The sequence below is a fragment of the Vicia villosa genome, linkage group LG2 (genome assembly GCF_029867415.1).
Source record: "Vicia villosa cultivar HV-30 ecotype Madison, WI linkage group LG2, Vvil1.0, whole genome shotgun sequence".
NCBI lineage: Eukaryota > Viridiplantae > Streptophyta > Magnoliopsida > Fabales > Fabaceae > Vicia > Vicia villosa.
The window spans coordinates 213,478,925-213,505,759 of record NC_081181.1 but is presented as its reverse complement, the minus strand read 5'-3'; the positions used below and the strand labels follow the sequence as shown (position 1 = coordinate 213,505,759).

Here is a 26,835-nt window from a genome sequence, read left to right as displayed (position 1 = left end):
AAAATATATAATTTAAAGAATGTATATATTTTATAAGTATATATTTATTTAGAAAGTATATTATTTTATTTTAGAAAGAATATATTTTAGAGAAAATATATTATTTTATTTAGGGAAAGTATATATTTTAGAGAAAATATATTAATTTATTTAGGAAAAAATATATATTTTAAAGAAAATATATTATTTTATAATTATATATTTATTTTAAAAAATACTATATATGTTTTATTAGAATAAGTGTAACCAAGAAGAATGTCAATTTGTTATGGATTAAACCCGTCACAAATTCTAAAACGCTTACCGTTTTGTCAGAGACTTAACTTTAATTAAATACTGACACACTGTGCTACCTAATTTGCGCCTACGTTTGTATGTCTGCATTACGAAAATAAAAATTGCATTTTGGCAAGGGATATACCCCAAACTTGCGCCTACGTTTTTGAATGTTTGCAGTAGGAAAATTAAGAATTGCATTTTGACAAGGGATATACCCCAAACAAAATAGCAAAGTAACATAGGCCTCTCGTAAATAATTTGCCACAACTTATTGAACAGGAATCCGTTTCCTTGCAAATTTATGTTTTGTGAGAAATATTTTGCTTTTATAAGAAATTTAACCCTTGACTAAATAGACTTTTTCTTGGACACAAGCCAAAACCAAGCCCAACCATCTAAGGCTGGGTGACAACTCTTTCAAATTGGGCCAAGCCCAACCCAAACCATCACCACTCGAATCACAAATAACTTTTTCAAAATATCGTAAAATTAGAAAAGGTGTATTCTTAAAAAAATGAGAGGTTTTGGATATGAAAAAAACAAGAGATGTAGTATTATTATTGTGACAAATTCTGACAGTCATATAATGTTGAAACTGATTACTGAATGTTTTCTCACGCCAGAATCTTCCCTTGGATCTTGTCTGCCAAATTCTTCACCGAAGTTGCCGCTCACGCTTCACTGAAATTTCTAATTCATCGGGACTCGCAAATTCTTCATATCACATCCACTGTCCTATCACAGTCATAGGAGCCAGTTACTACTTTAGTTCATTTTATTTTCACATTATTGAAAATAAATAGAGTAATGCCGTATTGTATTTTAATATAAAAATATTTCTAGTGAACAATTTTAAACATTTTCCCACTTTATACAAGATATTTTGTCACCTAGAGCAATGGCTAATTGGAATATATCTTGGAAAAACCACCCAGAATAATTCAAAACTGAAAATTCCTGAAATGGGAATTCTAACTGTTCAGATTTAGAAAACTCAGAGTCAGGTTACATAAATATATCTTTGAAACGTCACTCTCATTACAGTATGATTTAAGAAAATAGTTCACTCCAATTTCATTGATTTTGGTGGCAAACAAACATATCTCAAATTTCATTACTCTATTCACCAATACTATTACATAAAGACTTTCTTACAACAAAAAAAAAAAATGTAACATTTTAGTAAATCTAATAAAAGAAGAAATTAAAAGAACAAAACAAGGTACAAAAGATCAATGATCCATTTTTAAATGCACCAAATCTCTTATCAACCCAATACTACTAAAGAGGATTGAAAATTTAATTAACCCTAAACCAATATAATTTAGTCAAACATTAGACGAATTTATACCAACCATTCTAAATTGCAGTCTGCAATCGCAATTTTTTATGCAATAGATTAGACGCAATTCAAGACCATAATAGCTTTTGATTCTACATTAGGGGACTTTGAAGAAGTCCTTGCCAAGAAGGTGTGTTGAAACCATTATTCCAACTGGCTCTTGCTTGTTCAACTTCACCCATGTTTGCAATTCCTCCATTCATCTGCCATGGAAAACCACCAAAAACCTTACTTTCACTTTGCTCTTGCTTCATGTTAAAGGCAGCATTGCAATTGCCCATTTCTTGATCATAATTAAACATCATCTCTTCACTAACCCCACAATTGTTGTTCCCACTATTCACTTCTCCATTGTCACCATTTCCATACCCACCATTATACATATTCTGAACATTGTTATTATTATAATGCATTCCATTTCCAAGAAACAACCCACTTCTAATTGCATCCATAAACCCATGATTTATGTTCATTGAATTGTTCATGCTTGATCCATTGTTTCCCACCATTGAAAACTCATTCTCATCATACCCCATTTGTCCACCACATGATTGTTTCTGAAGCCTAGCCAATGCTAATGCAAACTCATTAGATTGATCAAAATGAGGTATGTTAGAAAACGGATTATGATTCGGCACAAATGCTTGATCTTGAACCCTCTTCGACGACGATGATCTTTTGTTCTTCCTACATCCACCACCAACAGGAACATTCCTCAATGTCCCACCTTTGGTCCAATATCTCCTGCAAGATTTGCAGAAATATCTCGGCTGAGTAAGACTGTAATTGTTGTAGTAACAGAATTTAGTGTTGGTGGAATCACATCTCGGACATTTCAAAGCTTGTTCTGGCTGAGGTTTTGGTTTGTTTTCTTGCTGTTCTTTTGAACAAACCAGCATGTTTTCCATTGATGATTGCCTTGACATTTGCTGCAACAACAAAAAAAATCAAATCCTCCATGAGTGCAAATCAAATTAAATAACCTCTACTAAAAATATTATACAGAAATAAAACAGAAAAACAGACAACAAACTGCGCTGCTAAAACAGAAAAACAGACAACAAACTGCGCTGCTACCCAGGTGAATGATGTAAATTTTAACATGCATGTATAATTTACATGATGCATCATACCTGAGAAGAAGGATCCATTTCATACAATAAGTATGAAGAGTGAAAGTGTTGGTTTGTATAATTGAAGTGAGATATAAAAGAAGGAAAGGAAAAGGAATAGAGAGACTGAAAAATCAAAATGAGGTTGGTAGTGGAAGCACAGGTGTATGGTAGGTTGGTATATATAACAAAAAATTCTAACCCCAAGATAAAGAATAATTGGTATTTGCCGTACAATGAGGATGGCTTGCACAAAGAGATAACGTTACAAATTAAAAATTGGGTGTATTTTGTGTTGAACGGTTTCATACTAAGCAAGAAAAACCTGTGGTGATTTGTCTGTATGGTACAGTTATGGTCAGTGGATGTGTGGAAATGTGAGTGGATGTGGGACCTACCTTCGCTGGAGTGTAGGCAGTTAGGTCCCCACAATTCCACTAGTTACTGTCTCATCTCCCAAATGTTTTCATTCGTTCCCTCATTTTATGGACTGGTCACTGATTTTCTTTGCCTTGGGAAGTGTGCGTTCTTTGTTCACATTTTTTGTTACTCTTTCTTTGGTTTCTAATTTGATCGGATTCCTTGCTTTCACAATTTTCGGTTAGTGCATTGGGAATCGGTTTTCATAGGTTAAGGAACGTTTATCAATTTTACCTCATCTAAATATTTCAAAATTATCTTATTTAATCTAAGAGAAAAAAAAAAAATTAAAAGGTAGTGCACTGACAGGGTAAAATAATTTTACACTGTCATCCAATAGAAAATCATAAATGTGTCATGTCATTAAGTTTTTTTTAAATAAAAAAATGGTTTAATTAGATACATGAGTGGTGATTGGTTGACAGTGTAAAAATATTTTACACTGTCAGTGCATCACCCCTTTTCTCAAAAAGAGTTAAAAGAGTTAAAAAGAGTTAATTAGATACAATATATTTAATTAAAACACAGTTTTAATTTAAATTTAAATTTAACACTCTAAAAATAATATTTGAATGAGTTTGATAATGATCTCTTTTCTCTTAAATTTTAATTATAAATTTTAAGTTTGAATTCAATTTTAATAATGTTAAAATTTTAAAAAAAAATTGTTTTTTAGAGTGTTCGTGATGCGATTTATTATCCAAAAATAAAATTTATTTGATATTCAGTTTAGTTTTGAATGATTAATTATAAATTACTAGTATAATTTTTTTTATTAATTTAGATCTTTTTCAATATTTAAATTATTAATATTAAAATTATAAAAATACTATAAAATAATAAATTTGGAATAAAATATCACATATAATATATTGAAATTTAAAATTATAACAAATTGAAATAAATAAAATATTAAAAAATTAATTAATTAATTAAACAAATAAATAATATTAAAATCAATTAAATATCAACATATTATAAATTAATGTAATATATTATTCTAATAAAAAATAAATAGTAAAATATACAAATATTATATCGGTTCAGTTTAGATTAATTTTTTAATTAATTTTATAAGTAATCTAAATTCCAATATACTATTAGTGATTTTAATAAAAGAGAATTGCAAACATATAAAACTTATTTAATTTTTTACAATTTTTTATTTTGTTGACTTAGTTTACAATTTTATTTAGATTGATTTAATTTAAGTATTCAGATTTTTCATCTTTAAGAATTAGTATCCGCAGTTGGTTGCATAGATATCCTACTTATAAAAAAATTAATCTAAATATTGGACTCGAGAAAAAACAAAGATTTGGTCTAAGAAAGGGTAAAAAAATTGTTAAACAATTTTGTGGATAGGCATGATGAAAGATGGGGTCCAAGTAATAAGCAATAAGCAATTGATTACTCCAATTAATAGTGTATTCGTCGTTTGTTGAATGTTCGAGTGATGTGGACAGGTAATGATGGTTGGTGACAAGGAAAATGACACCTATGACCGTCAAACAAAAGAATCTTAAAATCTTAATCCTGTTCTTTCATTATTTTGTGCATTTATATTCACCTATTCACACATATTAAACCGGTATTACCGTAACCCCAATCAAGTGTTGTTTTTGTGGTATGATGAAACACGTTGTGTTGTTGTGACTCAGAGTTCATCATCATTATTATCATGCATCAATTTTGCTTTACTTGAGTTGGGGTTTTTTGGTCCTTCAATTTGGGTGCTGGTGGTCCCTTTATACCCCAAAACTGATCATGAACAATAATAATCTAACTACAGTACACTCATCAGTGACTTGTCTTAACTTACACTTTATTCTATCGATTTCTTAGGGGTTCTTTTCTTTCAAATTTATTCAACAGACATAATTTCCTACTGTACAGTTCACAACAGAATTAATGTCTTTTTTTCGAAAATAATAATATTATTAAATATTCTTTTAACATACTCTTTCTTATTTTGAATATATAATCTAAGAAAAATGCTGCATTAAATAAATTTTGGACTAAAGTTTTACTTATATTCAAGCCCGGAAATAAGCTAAGTGATTTTTTTATGTAAAGTTGCCTCTACTCTAGCTCAAATCTTTTTAAAACGGCACAAAAATGATTAGTAGATCACATGCTTTTACAACTAGTCCAATAGTTTTTATTGGGATTAAGATGGTGTGTAATGTGACTTATGCTTTTTTTTTTTCATTACAAGACTAAGGGGGAAAGGGAAAAAAATCTAAAATTCCAACCAGAAAAAGTAAAGGGTTTCAGATATAAGGGAGTGACAATTAGTGCATAAGGTTGGAGATGAAGATGAAGGTGGAAGAAGAGAAAGAACACAGAGTATACTAAATTTTCTCAAAATAAAATAGAAAGATTATAAGTGAATTCTCTCTACTAACTAACTACAAATTGAAAACTGAGATTCAATATTTATATAATCAAACTTAAATGCAACCAAAATGAAAACCAAATTTAAGTTCAAATGCAAACTAAAAGGAAACTGCATCTGAATTACTTCTAACACCATCCTTTAGTTCATATTTAGTTTATTAAAATCAACAACATAAATTTCATCCCTCAAATGGATAAAGTATTCAGTCTTGATAGCTTTAGTCAGAATATCAACAAGTTGCTTCTGAGTCTTGTAGTGAGTAACTACTATCACCCCATTATGAGTATTTATATGTTTGCTTCTCCCATGCAGCACAGGATTCTTCGCAAGGCTTATGACAAAAATATTGTCTATCATCAGCTTCACAAGTTTGCTCACCTTCATCTTCAGATTCTGTAATAAATCATCATCAAAACCATTTGACACGCAGACAAAGCACGTGCAAAGTACTCAGTTTCACAGATACTTCTTGGAGCACCAAAAAATGGGACTTCTCAGATACTTAAAGAAATATGCATAAGTACTTCTTCTCTCAACTATGTCTCCACACCAATCAGAGTGTGAATAATATATCATCTCTATACCTCAGAGTTCCTTAATATACCTCAGTATATTGACAGCAACTTGGTAATGCGACCACTTTGGTTTATTCATAAACCTACTCACCATTCCAACTGCATGGCAGATGTCACATTTGGTTTTACAGAGATATGTCAATGAGCCAACCAACTGTTTTAAAATTGTAGCATTTACATCATCACCCTCAACATCATAAATTAACATTGGATTTATTTCAGCAGGTGTGATTGCAGACTTGCAATTTCTTAACTCAAATCTTGTCAGAAGTTCAAGTTCATACATACTTTAGCTAATGCAAAATTATACCTTTCTCAAAGTATAGAATCATCATCCCTAGAAAATACCATGTTTCCTAGATCAGTCATCTCAAACTCATTCATCTGCACCTTCTTGAACTTGACTATCTCATATGAACAACTCTTTGTTAGCAATATGCGATCAACATAAAGACACACCATAATCATATTGTTTTCAGAGGTATGTTGAACATAAACCTCATGCTCCATTTCACATTTTCTGAATCCTTAAAGCTTGGAAAATTAATCAATTTTTTCAGATTCCAAGTTCTAGGAGCTTGTTTTATTCCATACAAGGATAAATGACCAATCAAAAAAGCAAATTTCACATCTAAATGCATCAGAGGTCAATTCCTATTTGAAGATATAGCAATCACCAATCTGATTATTTCATGTCTAGCTAAAGAGCTAACACTTCAAAGTAGTTTAAACCAGATTTCTGTAGAAATCCTCTAGCTACTAACCTTGCTTTATGTTTTCCAATTGATCCCTTTGGCTTTAGCTTCATCTTGAAAATCCATTTGACACTAATGGCTTTCTTGTTCTTTAGAAGCTCAGTCAACTCCCAGGTCTTGTTACTTTCTATAGCCTCAAATTCTTCTTTCATGGCCTTCAGCCACACTTTCTACATGAGAGCTACTTCGATATTAACTGGTTCAGAGTCTACTAACATGTCACAGTGAATGACTTCTCTTTCAGAGTCTTTCTCAGTATCTTGTAACGTTTAAAACTTTGTGATTCTTCTTGGTATTTGTCTGACTCTTTGTGGCCTCCAAACTTGTTCAAAATATTCTTCACATGCTGAAACAATATCAAATGTTGAACTACCTTCAGAAGTTCCAGCTTCAGATATATGACCACCATCATAGGTTCGATTACCACTAGAGTCTGGATCATCATTAGAATCTAGATCAAAACTATTTTACCTTTAGAGTCAGACTCGCCTTCAGAGTCTCCTTCAGCTTCAGAGTTACCTTCAGAATCCAACTAATCTTAATAGATAAAATCCCCTTCAAAGGCATATTCTCCTTTAAAAGTTATCTCAGGTGTCAACAGAGCACCATATTTGGATTGAGACTTGCTCCAATCTCACACTTTTGCTTCCTTCACAATGACATCTTTACTGACTTTAACTTTGTGAATGACTAGACAATATATTTTATAAACATGTGTATTGTGGTACCTAATTAATAACATTAATTTGCTTCTATCATTCAACTTCTTTCTAGTAGCACCTAGAACTTGTTTGTAACAATCACAACCACATACTCTAAAATAACTCACACTTTGCTTATCTCCAATTCATTTCTCAAAAGGAAAAGTTTTCTTTAGCTTCTTGGTTGGACACTTGTTGAGCATATATGTTGCAGTGGCAACAGCTTCACCCAACAAGGTTTAGGGGAGTTTATTCTCTTTCATCATGCTCCTTGTCATATCAAGCAAAGTCATATTTCTTCTTTCAGCAAGACTAATATGATGAGAAGTGCATGGAGTAGTAACCTCATGCTCAATTCCATTCTCTCACAGTACTTCTTGAGCTCTGTGGAGTTGTACTCAGCTCCACCATCAGTTTTGAAAACTTCCAGCTTTTGACCACTATGTTCTTCAGCCTTCCCTATGAATTTTTGAAACTCAACAAACACCTCATGCTTAAACTTGATGAGTGTTCACATGACTTTTCATGCTTAACAAAATTAGGAATGACATGTACCAACTTCTTAGAACTCAGATTCCCTAATCTTGTAAAGTTCAGATGCCCCAATCTCTTGTGTCATAACTCACTGTCACCTTCAGCACCTTTTGCACTAAGGAATTTAGTTTAACTTGTCTCCACATTCACCTTGAATGTTCTATTTCTTCCCTGCTCAGATTGCATAATCAGCTTCTGATCAAAATCATACAACTTCAAGAGATTGTTCTTCATAGTTACTAAGGAACCTTTCTCAATTAGGTGATCGACACTCATCAATTTGCCCTTAATACCAAGAATATTCCACACATCCATGATCAGAACATATGATCTTAACTCTGACAAGATCAAGGTACTTATCATCAACACATATGATATATGTCCTATTTCTAGAGTTAAAATCAATCAGCCATTGTTTGTTTCCAATTAGGTGATTTGAGGTTCCAGTGTCCATATACCATCAGTCTACCAAATATCTACCATTAAATTTAGAAGACATCAATATCTCAGGTTCATCCTCAGAATCTCCTCTGGCTATTTTTGCTTCTTCTAACTTCCTTTTCTTATTTGACCAACAATCCTTAGCAAGATGACCAAACCTATTATAGTTGTAACACTAAACCATTCTCTTGTAAAACTTCTCCTCTCCCTTATAATGTTTTTTCTTATCAGGGTTGGTTACTTCTAACTTTTGAGAGCAACCATGTCTCTTATTGACCTCTATCCAATACTGCTTTTGATTCTTCTTACCTGAAGTCAGTTTCAGATCCGGTTCTACCTCTCTTTCAGAATTTCTCTCAACCAGACACAACTCATGTTCCTCTAGACTACTTTGCAACTCTTCAATTATCATAGTGTTGAGGTTCTTAGAAAGTTAAATTGCTACAACAATGTAATCAAAATGAGGAGTAAGTGATCTTAGTACATTCTCAATGATAACTTGTTCAAAGAGCATTTCTCCACAAGTTTTCATCTCATTGGTGACCATAATAACTCTAGAGATGTAATCTTGTTTTTTCTCATTATTCTTCATGTTGAGATTCTCATACTTCTTACATAGACTCTGAAGCTTCACATTCTTCACTGATGCATCACCATTGTAGTACCATATCAGTTCTCTTTGTGCATTTCTTTGCGCTCCAGTTTCATCTACTCCAACAAGCGTGTAACCGCTGTTGACAAGATCAAGAACATCTTGAGCGCCAAACAACTCACGCATTTGAATCTTCCATTGATTCTAGTTCTTTCCATAAAATACTTGAAGCCTTGTATTCAAGCTACCGTTTCAACCATTCATATTCGATCTTGTACAAATCACTCAAATCTCACAAAACACTTGTGTTTCCCAATCCCACAAAATTTTAAAAAAGTGATTTTGTTCAATTCTGATCGTAAATTAAACGTGATTTTAAGAAACAAAATCAAGCATACACCTCACGTACACTCGTGTTTCCCTTTCCTGAATCAGAATCGGAGCTTTGAATACCAATTGTTAATGCACAAAGTTGAAGATGAAGATGGAAGAAGAGAGAGTGTAACAAACTTTATCAAAATGAAAAAAAAACAGTTACAAGTGAATACTCTCTACTAACTAACTTCAAACTGAAAACTGAGTTTTAGTATTTATACAATCAAACTTAAATGCAACCGAAATGCAAACCAAATTCAAGTGCAAATGCAAGCTAAAATGAAGTTAAATCTAAAGGCCTTAATTCAAATATAAAGTTACCTCTGAGTTTTTTTCAAAGATGGTGGATAACTCCTAAAAGATTATTTTCATGTAACATATCTTTAATATTATGAATCAATACAATATTAGTGATACATATTACTTGTAAATTTTTTGAGTCATCTGAATAGAAATTAATCACAGCTTCTTTTCTTTCATAGTCTCGTTGAAATAGAATTCCATAGTTTATCGATTCTTTTAAGTATGTTGTGATACTTCTTACAGCCTTAATGTGTCACACCCTTGGTTCACCCATGTATCTACTAATTAATCTCACTGCAAAACCTATATCTAGTCAACTGTTGCACACATATCTCACAGATCCCATAATTTGTTAGAACAAAGTAGCAATGACATTGTCTTCCTCTCCATGTTTCTCCAGTTTCAAGTTTGGTTCGACAAGTGAGGATTAAGGATTCGACTCATCCATTCTGAGTGTCTTTAGTATCTTTTTGACATAATTCCTATGATGTATCACATTACCTTGCTTTGACATTTGAAATTCCATGCTTAAAAAATAAGACAAATTTCCCAGATTCGACATTTCAAATTCATTTATCATCATCTCTTTGAATTTCGACAAGTTCTCCAAGCTATTTCCTATTACCAACAAATCATCGACATATAAGTAGATGATTGTTATATCGTGTTCCACAACCTCAACATAGACACCATACTCATATTTTCATTTGACAAATCCCAATTCAACCTAGTATGAGTTGATGTTCTTGTTTCATACCCTAAGTGTCTGCTTGAGGTCATATAGCGTTTTGGGCAATTTGTATACTTTCCTTACTTCCTTCTGAATCACAAACTCGAGAGGTTGACTGGCATAGACCTCTTCGTCAAAGGGACCATTCAAAAATGTTGATTTCACATATAAGTGAATTGTCGGCTAGCCTTGTTTGCAAGCCAATGTGACAACCAATATGATAGTCTCCAATCTTGCGAAAGGTGCATATACTTCAGAGTAGTCGAGCCCTGCTCTTTGAAGAAATCCTCGAGCTACCAATATTGCCTTATTTCTTTCTATTGACCTATCAACATTGTGCTTGAACTTCAACACCACTTCAGTTTCATAGCTTTTGTATGTGTTGGCAATTCGACTAACTTGTATATGTTGTTTCTTTCGATTGCTTGTAGCTCTTCGACCATAGCAGACTTCGATTATTTATTCTTCAAAGCATCATTATAGTTGATTGGTTCAACACCTGCGAGTAAAGCAAAATGAACTAATTGTCCATCTAGTGTGACTTCATCATCACAAATCACTTCATAATCTTGAAGTTTTGCTGGATAAACTCTAGTTCTTTGAGGTATTTTGCTTGTACTATCCACACCCTCTTCGACTTCGACAATGTAAGGAATGTCAGTAACTGTTTTGACTTTGACTTTAACTTAAATATCAATTGTTTCTCCGACTTAAACATCATTACTTGCTTCGTTGAAGCCCTAGCACATTAATGGCTTGTCAATTGTCTCACCAGAATTCCAGTCCCAGGAAGAATTTTTATTAATCACAATATCTCGACTCATCACGATTTTTCTCATTAATTGGATTGAACATCCTGTCTGATCTAGTTTTGTGATATCCTACCACAATCATAGGATCACTCTTGTCATCAAGCTTCCTTCTTCTCGTATTAGAAACATGATTGTAACAAATAGAGTCAAACACCTTCAAATCACTCACTAATGTTCGTTTGCCACTCCATAGTTCTTCAGGAACCTTGTTCTTCAACTTCTTGGTATGACATATGTTCAGAATATGAACAACAGTGGTGACTGCTTCACCCATAAGAATTTTGGCAGATTTTTATGCTTTAACATGCATCTTTCCATATCAAATATGGTCATGTTTCTTCTTTCTGCTATTCCATTATGTTGATGCCTATAAGGAGTAGTTACCTCATGATCTACACCATGTTCTGCACATAACTCCTCTAACATTTTGGATGTGTATTTTCCACCTCTATCTTTCGACAAGACGTGATGGCGGCATATGGACCTCGACACAATTCATTCTTCTACAAACATTTGATATGAGATCATAATTATTAGATATAGGTATAATTTATGGTCTTATGTGATCGCTACTAAGATAAGGTATACGAGGATCAATTGATGTCCCCATTGCAGAAGTAATTGAAGAGTCAACTTCATAATCGCTCACTAAGTCAACCATTTTATCGTTCATCCTAACTAGAAAACAGAATATGCTAAAGATACAAGTTTGGGATTGAAGAAGGTTTGATTGATGAAGCAAGAGGAATAGAAAAAAGGGGAACACTTTAAGGGAAGTATTGAATCGCTTTTAGTGATACTCTCAGGGAAGAAGGTATGGAGACGTTTTCCTGAAAAGTTATTGTAGCTTTAGATACTAAATATTTCAAAAAACTTCATGTACATTCCGAAATTCTTGAAGCCTAGTTGAGAGGTAAAGATCGAATGTGTCTGGTCATTCTTAACCAACATACAACCAAGTTATTGCTTATGTATTAGGGACGAGTGAGATCGCAGATCGACGTAAGAGGTCAGACATATGGATCTCGGAGGCACGCCCATGATCGGTGTTTAGACACAATTTTGAAATCCGAGTTAAGAGTCCATATTAATGGTTCTGGGTAGCCCCATGGACACATGGAAGTTACGAAATTGATGAGGAAGACATTACATGGTATATGTTGTGATAATGATGATGACGAAAAACGTTATTAAATTCATTTAATCATGAGACTCGAAGGGGCAGTTCTTAATGGCCCAAATAGATGAGACATAGGGTATAAAAGGGATACTCACGAAAGAGGTGAGGTATCTGAAAAACACGCAAAGTAAACTAGTAGTAAAGGCTAAATCAACATACTTCCATACATTTACGACCTCACCTAACTAGCATCACAGAGGTTACCCAAAAGGTGTTTTGAACAAGAACACTTCCACATACTTAACTCACCATATTTATAAGCAACAACAATTGAAAGTATCAAAACCAAATATAAAGAGATCACAAGATTCAATGATGGAGCCACATTAAATGCACTTGTTCTCCATTAATTTTTCAAAAAATAATCCTAAGCGTTTTTGTTTCATTCTACATTGTACCAAATCATGGAGGTCGGTCAATGATACTTAAGAGTTCTCCTGACTCTTTCGGTGCCCGACAAAGTCTTGGGGGCAACTGTTCTGGACCTGGAAGAGGCCCAATTGACCAAGACTCAATATATCTCAAATCTCTAATCAGCTCACATGCTAAGAACAAGATACAATCTCTAATCTCCATTTTCACTATATTTATCTTAAATCTTGAACTGACTTGAACGTTTGAGTGCTAACCATTAAGATCTATCTCGCACTACCGTAAAGAAGATCAAAACCATCATTCAAGATCATCAATTTTCAAACTACATCCATGTTTTATTCTCAAACGGATATGATAACAAAAAGCAAATGAGATTATAGAATCGGAACTTTATCACTCTTCTTTTGCAGTCTTTTTTTTTTATACTTTTTATCCTGTTTTAGACACGAAGTTTATAAATTAGTCAATTTAAGTTTTACTCCAAATTCATGTTAAACATTAATATTTTGCTATGAATTTATAGGACTAATAAAAGTATAGATATTAGTTGGTTCGATTAATTGGTTAGTCATACTTTGTTACTATGTTTGTTACCTAGTTGTTTAAATTCTCACAAGCTTTATATAAAAAGAATTTTAACCCTCCTATTACAACTTGGCGTTAATCAATGAATTTTGAGCCGTGTCAGAACAATAATATACTTAAAAAAAAATAAAAAATAGAGACAGAATCTGATTGATCTACATTGGATTGATTTCATTTTTAAAATTAACTGATTAGATGATTAATTCCTCATAGTACATGACACATGATTTGTCGTTTAGCTGTTAGGAAAAAGTACTATCTCTCCCTTTCCTATACTGTAATAAACTATCTCTATCTAGGGACTACTGTATTTGTTTAATCAAAATTAAGAGGAAAGTTAACAGCCATCATTATATTCCACAATTTTTTAAGCTCAAATTTGAATCCTTGTGGCGTTTTTTAGTCCTAATTACACAAAACAATTGAACATGCAATCCACTAAAAATATGTTCTCTGACCTAACAATATCTTAGCTATGATTTTGTTCAAATCCCAAAATTAGATTGAAAATATTCTGCATGCGATCATAGATAGTTGGAAATTCAACAAAATTATAAAATCATAGACACTTTATAGGTTTTTTTTATGTTTAACCCTCAGAAAAAAAGATAAAGTAACCTATGTGTAAATTTAAGTACACTATACTTTTAATATTGTCCTATATTAGATGTTATGACTCCAATGATATTTTTGGGACAAGAATCTTGAAATGAATGGTGGGAAAAACTAGCAAAAGTTAATTTCATGTTTAGTTTTTTTAGAGTACTTATGAAAATTAATTAACAAACAATGATTGATTCCACTATAAGATTATCTTTGGATCCTATGAAAATTTATCCTTCACTCTAGCATCATAGCACCAAACGTGATTTAAAATGCATGGATAATAATTGATCTAAAGATTTGATTATAACAACTGAATGAAAATGTTGAAGAATGGTGTATGAGTTGTGGGGTATGTATGGATATAGTGTGGGTGGGGTAAGAAATGTTTGGTTGACTGGTCAAATATTCAGATGAGTCAAAGAAAAAACATAGACAAACAAAAAGTAAGAAGTGATCAGAACAGAATATCAGCATGCATCCCAAGGCACAACAACATCCACGACAGTACTTGTTGTTTGTATTGGCATTCCCACTTCTTACTTCCACATAATCTTTGTCTCTATATACTCATATGCCTCTAATATTGCTAGTACTAGTAACTTATACTAGTCACTTCCATGACACTTTTCATTTTTTTTTTCAATAAAAAATAAAAGTAACATTAACTTTAAACAATTTAATTATGTGTCTGTTTCGTGGCGGTGAGTTAGGTTTTTTATTGTGATTTTAATTATCTACTTAATATAAATTCAAGGTTGTCATGATGACAACCTAGGACACAACCCTAACCCAAATTCTTACATGGCATCATATTAGCATCCCAATGCTTATGTGTCATCCTATTAAAATTTAGAATTTTTATCACTTTTATTTTAATTCTTCACAACAACTCCAATTCAATATCACAATTAATAATAATATTAAAATAAATAATAATAATATTAATAATAATATAATAATATTAAACCATACTATTAATAATAATATATTAATATTAAACCATCACTAATAATAATAATAAAATAATATATCTAACTAATAATAATAGTAAAATAATAATAACAACTATAATAATAATACTAATAATAAAATAATAATATAATAACCGACCACCATAATTATAAATAATAATAATAATATATTCAATTAACACTATTATATCTTAATATCATAATTCTCTTTCTTTTATACAAAAAATCTTTAATTCTCAAATAATAATAATAATATAATAATACTAAACCATCACTACTAATAATGATAATATAATATCTAGCTAATAATAATAGTAAAATAATAATAATAAATATAAAGCTTCTTAATCTAAACCAAAATAAAAAATTTATATTTATTTTAAATATAAATATCAAATATATGTTGCTTTAAAAAATTGTCAAAAAAATATATCATAATTTTTTTATAATTTATAATTTAGATTGATCTACTTTTAAATGTATTATAAATTTAATAATTAATAAAATTTAATTAAAAATTTTGAAAATTTATAATAAATAATATGATAAAAAAAAATATGAATTGACTTGACCTACATATAATAGAAAAATATCAAATATTAAGCATTTAAGTTATATATAACAAGGCTTCTCAAGCTAAACCAATTTTCTAAATTTTTTATATTTTATAGAATTTTATATTTTATATATATATATATATATATATATATATATATATATATATATATATATATATATAATTTTAGAATTCAATTAAAAATAAGTATTTTAAATTTTATATATAAATTATAAGTATTTAAAATTTTAAAAATAATCTATATAATTTAATAAAACATTTTAATATAATTTTGACCTAATGAATTTAACATACCTACAAAGTCTTAAAAAAATTCTATATATTACATTTTAGGATTAAATAATCAATTTTATATTTAATTCAGTATACAATCAAAATAAAAAATCGGAAAAGAAGAAAAACGGAAAAGTGGATCAGCCTAACCTCCAAATTAAATAATCAATTGAATTCCCAATTAAATAATGAATTGAAAATCTACAATAAATTATACCATCAATTATATATTTAATGTACATAAATTATCATTTATAAACTTACTCTCGACGTTTCAATTTTACCATAAATAAAATTAAAAAACGACTGTATGAATTAGTTATAAATATACACCCGATGAATATTCCATTTTGTAAGGATGAAATCTCAAGACAATTACTTCTCAATCTTTTGCAATTTTATTCTGGCCTCTGTTTTCTTCAAATACAATAAGAATAAAATATTAGAAATGAAGACTATGAATACCATTTAAGCATGAGGTACAATTACATATCATAAAATAAGAATTATTTGTTAAATTTTTTTAATTTTATTCGTATGTTGTTTTTTCTATTGATATTTTTTTATATATTTTATAATATGCTACATTGATTATAGACATTTTGAATGTTTATACACATTTTGTAAAAATGCAGATGACATGGTGGTTCATTTTATATGAGGTATATGAAAAAATTAACAAGCGAAAAATTTAGGTGGGAGGTAGCATCTATCAAGAATTTTAAAATATAGTATATTTAGTGGGACTTTTAGAACATATTTGTTTGTAATTTTAAACACAAAATTTTTTTTTTTTTAATTTGTATGTGATAGAATAGTGATAATTATTTATGATAATATTTATTTATTTATAAAGTATTACCACTTTCTTTGCAATTTGTTAATAATAAAAATATCTTATTATCTTTTAATTAAATCAATACAATAAAATGTAATATAGAATATTCATTTATGTGTATATTGAAAGAATTAGTATAAGACTAAAATATCATTTTGAATATGTAAAAATATTTACATTTGATATAAAATTTATTTATTATTTTTTGAACAGTCTAACTAAAATTATAAAGATAAATTTTTATTTTTACTTTTATTTGAATTATTAATAAGTTAACAAAACCAAGATGAAGTAGAGTTAATAAATTTTTATTTTTATTTGAATAATTAGTTAAATTTTTTATAAAAATATATTTAAAATTCAATCTATATAAGCCTAAATTATTTTTATCATTTCATATATTTTATAATTATATTTATGTTACATTTATTTATGCTTATTTTCATATTTTAGAAAATTTAATAAATAGATAACAAAATAAAAATGTAAATTCAAGTCTTTTAGATAACTTACAAATAAATAGACATTTTTATAGTGATAATTGAAATTTATAAACTCACAATGTAAAATATAAATAATAATTGTCAATTATTTAATTGTGTACAAATATAATCATGTTTTATTATATTGTCTTTTGAATTTTTTCCTATTATTAATTTTTTTGTGAATTTTTTTTAATATTATTTTACTTCTCTGAATCACATATGTTATTATATTAATATTATTATGAATAAAATTATAATTCTTATATTAATAAAATTGTACTAATTCTACAATATGTGGCCGCATAAGACTAATTTTAATAAAACTGTACTAATTCTATAATATGTGGCAGTATAAGACTAATTTTAATATTAATAAAATAATTATTTAAAATTTTGTGGTATTAAATTAATAGAATTATGAGTTTTTAATTTTTATGATAAATAAAAAATAACCTTATATAACAGAATAATATTTTAATTAAATAGTTTAATATATTATAATAATAAAATAAATATTAATATTATAAAGTTCAATTTTAAAATATCCGTGCATCGCACGGGCCAACAATCTAGTTGTTGTCTAAATGTGAATTAATTATGATTTATTCTTTATTTAAAAAAGTGAATAATATATTTGAATTAATATCTTGTTATACTGTTTTGTTGCGGCTGTTTTTGCGGTATCAAATGGTTTTTAAAACATTATGGTGAGTGTGGTGAGTGTGAACGGTTAATTAGATTAGTGTGTGATAGGTTTGAAACCAAAGAAAAGGACGGTGGCAATTGGCAACTATATGAGCTAAAGCATGCTTCTTAAAAAATGTTTTATTTTATTTTATCTAACAACCACTACTTCCTATTTGTACTGTACTACATGTTTATATTCTCTTTGAAAATGAAATAAAGTAATAAAATAAATAATTGAGATTAGGAATTATTTTGAGGCATGAAATCGGTAAGACATGAACCAATGTAGATGACGCCAGATGTTTGTTTTGGACACATGTCACTAAGAATGCGGCTATTACGAGAATATGGCCGTTTACGAGGAAAACTGATCCATCACCAAAATTATACTAGTACTTTCCTTCATTAAATAATAGATTAATTACTTATTTTATAGTATAACTCATTTTAATTTAATTAATTAATTAAATATGAAATTAATTACTATGCACTGAAGTAAAATTTTTTATACAGTTAATGCATCATAATTATTTATAAATATTATTTGATAAATAATTAAAATAAAAGTTAAATTTCAATAAATATTTAACGGTCACGGTTCACTGATGGTGTAAAACTGTTTTACACGGTCAATGCATACCAATTAAGTTCACTAAATATTTTTTTAAGCAAAAATTAGTTTTATGTTTATGATAACAAAGGAAATTTTAATAATTAAATAAAATTATTGTTTATTATTTTATTTTAATTTAATGAAATATTAGTCTAGTTTAACTATCATAAATTATTGTAAGATCTTAATTAGCATTTTTATCTCAAATCGAATTTCTAGCTGAACCAATATTTATCGATTTAAATTTAATTGAATCAAACACATTTTCATCTCTAATAAGAACTTAAATGAACCAAGCATGTTTGGAAACCTAGTGGTAATGATAATACGATAATAAAAAGTATGGAGTATGGTAACGGTGGGACCCCTAACTACTCCTCCCTTCTCAAGCAAAGTATATTGTCATGTTCAGATAGTTTAATATATAGACCAATTTGTATAATCCAATAGGTAATCACACTAACTTGATATGCCCTACCCAAATCCATGGTATTGGACAATTATGTTATAAATGATTTGAATCAATGAGCACATATTATTTGGAAGGCCTATTGATTAGGTGGGACCCTTAACTTCTCACCTCTTCTCAAGCAAAGTATATATATATATATATATATATATATATATATATATATATATATATATATATATATATATATATATATATATATATGTATTTTTTTCCGGACTGACCATAATGTTCATCGATCGACTATTCAGATAGAGTTGCAACTCATCTAAAATGTTTGCAGCGTAGGAGAACTATTGAAAAGGAGATAAATACATTATTTTTCTTTCTTGTTTTATTTCGATTTTTATGTATGTTTGCACCATTTTAATTTGCTTGTATGTATTTTTGTTTTTCTTTGGTATTTTCAGGTAATAAGAGGTCCATATAGTAAATCAGAACGTAAAAAGCCCAAGATTGCACGAAACAGAGCCTTCCAATACAAATTTCCTGAGATTAACACGATCAGTCGTTTCCCATGACACGGGCCGTGTTGGCCCATTTGAAGCATGCCCATACAAGAAACTTAAGACTGACACAACCAACCCGTGTTTCTTGACACAAATCGTGTCAACACTCGGGCAATTAAAAAACTTTTGATCTTTAGATAACTTTTGTGACCTTTTGGCATTTGTAACTCTCATTTTGTTATTAGTGATTAGTAGTAGTAGTAGTAATGCACGAAATTAGTGTTAATTATGAGTCACTTATGGTTTGGATTACTATAAAAAAAAGGCTTAGGCATCGAGCAAAAAGGGGGAGTACCTAAGAGTGAGACTGGGGATGTCTAATCTTCATCTTTCACTATCTCCACTCCTCCAAACAATTGTTATCTTTCTTTGCTAAAATTCTTAACATTTTTCCTTGTAATTTCTACATTTTAGATATTATTTCAATGCCATTTTGACTATAGCACTTCTATTTTTGTTTTTATTTTCTGCTAAAAAATCCCTATTCAAAATGATCCTCTCTGGAAGTTCTATCCAAATTATGGTCAACTATGTGAACAATAACCATGGAAACCCTTACCCCAATACTTATAATCTAAGGAGGATGGAGGATCACCTAAATTTTCTTTACAATACCCACACCACTATACCGAGGAACCACAAAAGTTCCAACCATCCAACCTTAAGATGTTAATGGGGAAATTTATTGCGGCGCAAGCTCGCTTTAACCTAGAATCTATGATGGATAATTTTGTTGTGACACGAACTCTCCAAAATGGAGAGCTTATAGAACAAAATATACATACAAGTAAGGTCCTTAGGCGGCTAATAACTATGATTGAGTCCCTTGCACCTCACAACAAGGCATTGGAGACCCAAATCTCTCAGCTTGCACATGTCCCTCTAGGACCAACTGTAATACGGTGAACTGACTTTATTTGAAATGTCGCGGTAAGCAAGAGTCGCCACCGACTTTTATTTTATCCAATTGGAAAGGCTAAAAGAACAGGAAAAGACCTTTTGAAAAAATTTTGAGTTCGGGGGGTAAGTTATACAAAGGGAAGGTGTAAGACACCCTTTGCATCCATGGTTATCCATGGGCTCTTAATTGCTTAGCTCACTTTTGTTTTCAAAATGTTTGAATTGTTTGAAAAAGTAGTGTGCGAGTAGAAGTTTGAATAAGAACTTTAGCTTGTAAATAAACGTAGTCTTTTTGAAAAGTATTTGAAAAAAGAGTGGGAAAAGAGTTTTGAATTTAGAGCAAGCAATTAATAGCGACTACCCTAAGTTTGAAAAATTGTTCTTTTAGCTTTTCAGGGCGAAAGGGTCTATCCATACCATGAGAGGGCAGGAAGACTTTCAATTGGATATTGAAGGGTCATCGAGATTATCGTTCGCCATAAGACTGTCCCTGCCATAAAGAGGGCAAGTAGTCTAAGGGAAGGATATAATAGTCATTAATTTTTTAGGCATCATGCGAGGATACCTTAGCAATGGGGCAATCCTCCTTTATAAGGCAACCTCGAGGGAGTTTCAATAACTTTAAAGGCAACATTTGCTTTAGGTGTCCTCGAAATAGAGGGACTTGACTATTTTTAGGCAACGAAATTAAGGCAAGAGGCAACAAGGCAACAAAAGAGATTACCCTAAAGGTGTGTGGGTGCACAATCACGTGGTTAACTTCTATTACATTTATCTTGTAATATTAGTGATTCTACGTTCAGTTCATGGTTTATCACTCCCTAGGATTACTAACCACGCAGTTTAAAATAAACAAAAATCAAAGGCAGAAATTAAAAGTCCTACGCTATTACAATAAACACCTATGGGGAAAGGGGAATTAAGACAGAAAATAAGAGGGAACATTAATTAGTATAAACATCTTGAATGCCTTGGTATTCCTCGAACCCTGGATCAGCTCTGAAAATTAAGAGGAAAATAAATAAGGGTGAATGCGTTACAAATTCATTGGCGATTGGAACAAACCCTATTTTAACCAAAAGGGAAAAATAAAAACTAAAATGATATTTAAACAAAAGGATAGTTAGAAACTTAGCTTTTTGATCTGAACGCGCGTGGTTGAAGGATCTTGGTCAATCCTGAAAATTAGCCACGAAGAAGAAAAATGTTAGTGCATTAAAGTCCTCAATTATAACGTGGCAGATCAAAAATTAGAACGGTAATAATTTAGGCAGACAAATAAAAGGCAAGGCGAAAGGCAAACCCCGAAAGGGACAACGGTTAATAACAGTGATTAGTGATCATGATAAAATCAGGGTTTAAAGCATAAAATAAATTTAATTAACCCAAAATTAAATTATTACCCTAAAATAATTATTAGCTTAAAAACCTAAAAAAACAATTATTTTTAATATTATGAGAAAAGTCGAATTTTTGATTAAATAAATAAATATAAAATTATTATTAAAATACTAATTTGTTAAATAAGTAAATAATAATAATAATAGAATAAAAAAATTATAAAAGAAAAAAAAAGAAAAAAAAAGAGAAAAGGATGTAAATAAAAGATTCATGTAATTGAAATAAAAAGGATTGAGAAACTTAGCTGGGCGTGGGATTCTGTGTGGTGGCTTAAGGAGGTACCTGCAAAAATAAGATAATAATAAGGATAAGAATATTAGTAATAGTAATAATAATAACACAAAAAAATAATTGGGGTTTAGAAAATTAAATTATGGACAAAATTACGAAGGCCAAATACCAAAAGGTTTTTGGCCAAATATGAATAACCTTGAATTGGCCAAATACCAAAAGGTTTTTGGCCAACAAAAAAAAATTGGGGTACCATCCACTTGGTCAATCCATAGAAAACCTGTTCATAAACCAACGCAATGTTACGGTTAAGAAAACAAATAGAAAAATAGAAAAGTGATTAAAATAAAATCAAAAAAATATAAAAACCTGATTATAAATCAAATAAAATAAGAACACGAAACTACAATTTTTTTTAGATTTTTTCGAAAACATGAAAATAGAAATTAAATCAAATAAAATAGAAAAAAGAGGAATTTGCGATTTTGAGGGTCGAAACCTTTTAGAATTCTATTCTAAAGGAGTATTGTTCTACAATTTTTTTCTGAACTTCTGGAAAAAATTCGGAGCAAATCGAAACAGTAGTTTTAGAATTCGACTGATAGGCTGGAAAATTATTACTGTGCGGCAACCAGAATTGAAACCCTGAAGAAGGAGAAGTAGGAGAAAATATTTTTTTGTGTTTGTGAGAAGAGAGAGAGAGAGAGAGAGAGAGAGAGAGAGAGAGAGAGAGAGAGAGAGAGAGAGAGAGAGAGAGAGAGAGAGAGAGAGAGAGAGAGAGAGAGAGAGAGAGAGAGAGAGAGAGAGAGAGAGAATAAAGGTTAGAATTGTTAGTCCCTAATGTACAAAAAATATTAGTATTTATAAGAAAAATATTAGGTTAAAAAACAATGGGCTTGGACTCTAAAAAATATTTAATTAGTAATAAAAATAAAATTCTAATAACTATTAATTATAATACTAAATAATAATAATAATAGCTAACTAACTATAATATAATTAAAAATAAAAATATAAAACTAATAATAACTGAATTAAAACTATAATAATAATAATAATAATAATAATAATAATAATAAAAAATATCTATCTGATATAATATTTCTAAATCTTTAACATAATACTAATAACAAAATTAATGCTTAAAATAAAAAAAAAAAGTAACTTCTAAAAACGATATATGTATTTTTTGTAATTTTTGAATATATTTTATTAAAAGGAGTATAAAAATTAAGATTTAAAGAAAAAAGATGTTTTAAACTTCCTGATAAAAAATAAGAAAATTATAACTAATGAAGTTAAAAAATAATAAAAAATGGAAAGAAAAAAAAGTTAGAAAATAAAATAAAGGTTAGAAGTGCGTCTTTTTCCCTCAAATTCTTACCGATTGCGCTACGTCAATTATTTGAAATAAAATGACATAGAGAATTATAAGAGGGCAAAATTTGGAGTATGACACCAACCAAAAGTGGAAAACAAGTTGGAGATTCTAGGGAGAATTCTAAAGAGGTTGAGGAAAGTCTTGGTGAGAAAAAGATAGAAATTGAGAAAAATTCATCGACACCACCCGAAAAGGAGGTTGTCAAAGAGGTAAAGAACGAAGCACCTTATGTTGCATCTCCTCCCTATAAGCCACCATGTCCTTTCCCTCAAATATTTGTGGAGTCTAAGGTAGGGGACCAATCCAAAATGTTTGTAGAAATATCGAAAAAGATCCACACCAATGTACCATTGACTGAGGTCCCGTCTAAAAAGAGAAAATTAGAGGACCATGAAATTGGGAAAATTGTTAATGTTAAGAGGGGAAGGTTGACCCTTGGGGTGGGAGATGAAAAAGTTAAATTAATAAAGGCAAATATCCTAAAACCACCCCTACAGGTTTAGAAGTATGAACCACCCCATTGGAAGAAGAAGAAAAAGAAGGATAGTGGATACGAGAGATGGTTGGATAAATGGGCATGGTGACTTTCATGGATCGTCGAGCTAAAACAACGTTAAACAAAGTGCTTCATGGGAGACAATTCACACTTTTTATTGCTAACGTGTCTCATTTTGTTTTACTTCTGATTCAAGAAAGTCGTGAGTATAGTTCTCTTTTCACCTCAGAATCTTGCTCAAAGAATCTAATAACTCCATTATTCATGTCATCCATAGCACTAACTTCTATTCCATGATTAACAACTTGAAAAAACCGCATGTCTCAAATGATTCTCTAATTTTCTCAACAACTGTTTTTCTTCTTGTTGGATCTAAGTGATGAATATCAACAAGATCAACAGAAGGAACAACAAGTTTAGTGGTGCTACTTGAAGCTGAATATTTGTGAAATTCTTGATGGAAGATGGAGGGATGTTTGTGATAGAAGCATCAACAAGTCCTTTAACATTATCTTTTGTTTCATCAAAAGCTTTGAGCTCAATTTCTCTATCTTAGTGAAGTTGGTTGTCACTGAAATTCACTGGTTTTAGATATTTCCATTTTTATTTGTCAAATATTTTGGTTGTAGTTTTCAAAACTTGTCTCTCTATATATATGCAACAAGTGGTTGTAGTTTTTTGTGCAGATTCCATAAACTAGATATAAGATCCATGTGGTTTGTGTTTTGTCCTAATGTAGTTGCAGCTATCATGTAGACTTTGTTTGGTTCAAGAGAAATTAAGGAGAGGGAGATACGAAAGAGAGAAAGAGAAGAGAAGTTTAAGTTTTCTACTGTTTGGCAAGTAGAGAAAGTGAGAAGAGAGAAGAATAAATGGTGGGACCCACACCTTTTTTCTTTCTCTCCTAAAGTGAGAAGAAATGACAAGAATAGGTATAAAGTCTCTTATGCCCTAGTTTTTTAAAAATATAAATTACATCCTTTTTTTAATTATAACTAAATGACGTTGACTTAAAAAAATTGAGTTTTTGGTTGATATTTTTTTTAATATATAATATATTTTTTATGGGATATAAGTAATAAATTAACTAAAATAAATTTATTTATAAATAAATTAAAATATATTGTTAATTTAATTAACAATAAGTTATAAATTAATTTTAATTCATGGATATTTTGGTCTTTTTTAAAGTAGTATCATCTCCTTCTCTTCTATTTCTCTCTTTATTCTCTTATACCAAACAATACACCAAATTTATTATATTTCTCATCTATTTCTCTCATCTTTTAATCTTTCTAACCTCTTTCTCTCTACTCAACTTCTTCTCTCCACCAAACATACATGTAGTGTTAATGATGTAAAAATGCATTACTGTGATGTTATAAGATCCATGTGGTTTGTCCTGATGTAAATTGTGATTGGACTTCAAAATTCTTAAAAAAAATTAATTAATTAAAAGAAAAAAATATTTCTAAATAAATTTAAATTCAGTTGAAAAGATTAAATATTAATTTATTTATTCATTGCAAAATATTGAAAATATAATTATTTATAATATTATAAAAATATTGATAAATAATTTTGTTTTTTTATCCCAATCAACAATGTCATCTTATTAAAAATAATTGATTTATTTTAATAATGAATGCCAAAAATAAAAAACAAAAATATTTCTAAAAAAAATATTGAGGACTAAAAAGTTGAATTTTTTATTGTAATAAGGTGGTCATTTATGTTTTTTTCGCTACAAGTTGTTCCTGTATGTTTACTAATGTATGCATCGTTGACCATTTATTTGCTTTATTTTGTTCTATTAATTTTATTTTAATTCGTTTTTAAATTCTAAAATTCATATTAAAACCCTTTTTGTTCCAAAAATTATGAAACAATTACTAAACAGATTTCTTTTCATTTTACACTTTGTGTAATTTTCTGAGAATTTTATTTTCTGTTTTACTATTTTTCTTTAATTTATTTCCTTTGTGTGCATTTTTTTTTTGGAGTAAAATTGGAAAATTTTATTGCCAAAACAGTTCATACACGCCGATCCTAACACGGATCCAGGCAAATCAACACAGTACAAACTAGCACCAAAACAACAAAAGAAACGCACCAGAAGCACCTATCAACAAATAGCTAAGGTTTCCATGTTCACATGATTCTTCAAGGCATTTTTAGAGCAGGCGCGTAGCCCGATAACAAACTTAATCTTCAGAACAATATCCCCAGTCGATTGTTTTTGGCCAAAAATCTTCTCATTTCGAAGCTGCCACAGATTGTATATGACTTCAGCCAAGGCCATTTTGAGAAGACACCGTCTCCATCCCTTTTTTGCAGTCTCAATCGAGAGCCAATTTTTCTCTTCCTCCTAGTTTTTGCATCTTCTATTATAGCCAAGCCAACTCATGATTTGATTCCACACACTACTAGTGTACCTGCATAGAAAAAAAAGGTGTTCACTGCTTTCCATTTGATCACAGAAACTACATAATCCATCAGTTTGGACATTAATTTTCCTCAGTCTATCTTTCGTTGGGAGCCGGTTCAGAATTGCCAACCAAAGAACAAAACACGCCCTTGGTCTAGCATAGTTTTGGATCAGAATCTTCTTCCAATTCTGATTGGTATGTGTACCCCTCAGCTCTTTATACATGGCACTTGTACTGAACCGTTGTTGCTGTATGCTTTCCTTCCAATAATCACTATGGCAGATAAGCTCTTTGACTTTAACAATACTCTTTATCATCCATGAGCTACTAGCCTTGGCCTCCCACTGCATTATGCTAGTCCCCTTCAGATAATAAGCTCCAATCCACCTAATCCACAATTTATCAGACTTCATATGTAAATTCCACAAAAGTTTCAGGATTGTGGCCTTGTTCCAGT

General features: G+C 30.1%; 1 protein-coding gene across 1 annotated transcript; it reads right to left on the bottom strand.

Annotated features, from left to right (window-relative positions):
- Positions 1-1,339: 1,339 nt before the first annotated feature.
- LOC131648188 (dof zinc finger protein DOF2.1-like) lies at positions 1,340-2,940 on the bottom strand. Its single transcript, XM_058917968.1, has 2 exons — positions 2,755-2,940; positions 1,340-2,550 (listed from the first exon to the last, which is right to left on the bottom strand). Exons 1-2 carry the CDS (start codon positions 2,770-2,772, stop codon positions 1,714-1,716), a joined length of 855 nt encoding a protein of 284 aa, XP_058773951.1. The 5' UTR covers positions 2,773-2,940; the 3' UTR covers positions 1,340-1,713.
- Between the last annotated feature and the right edge of the window lie 23,895 nt (positions 2,941-26,835).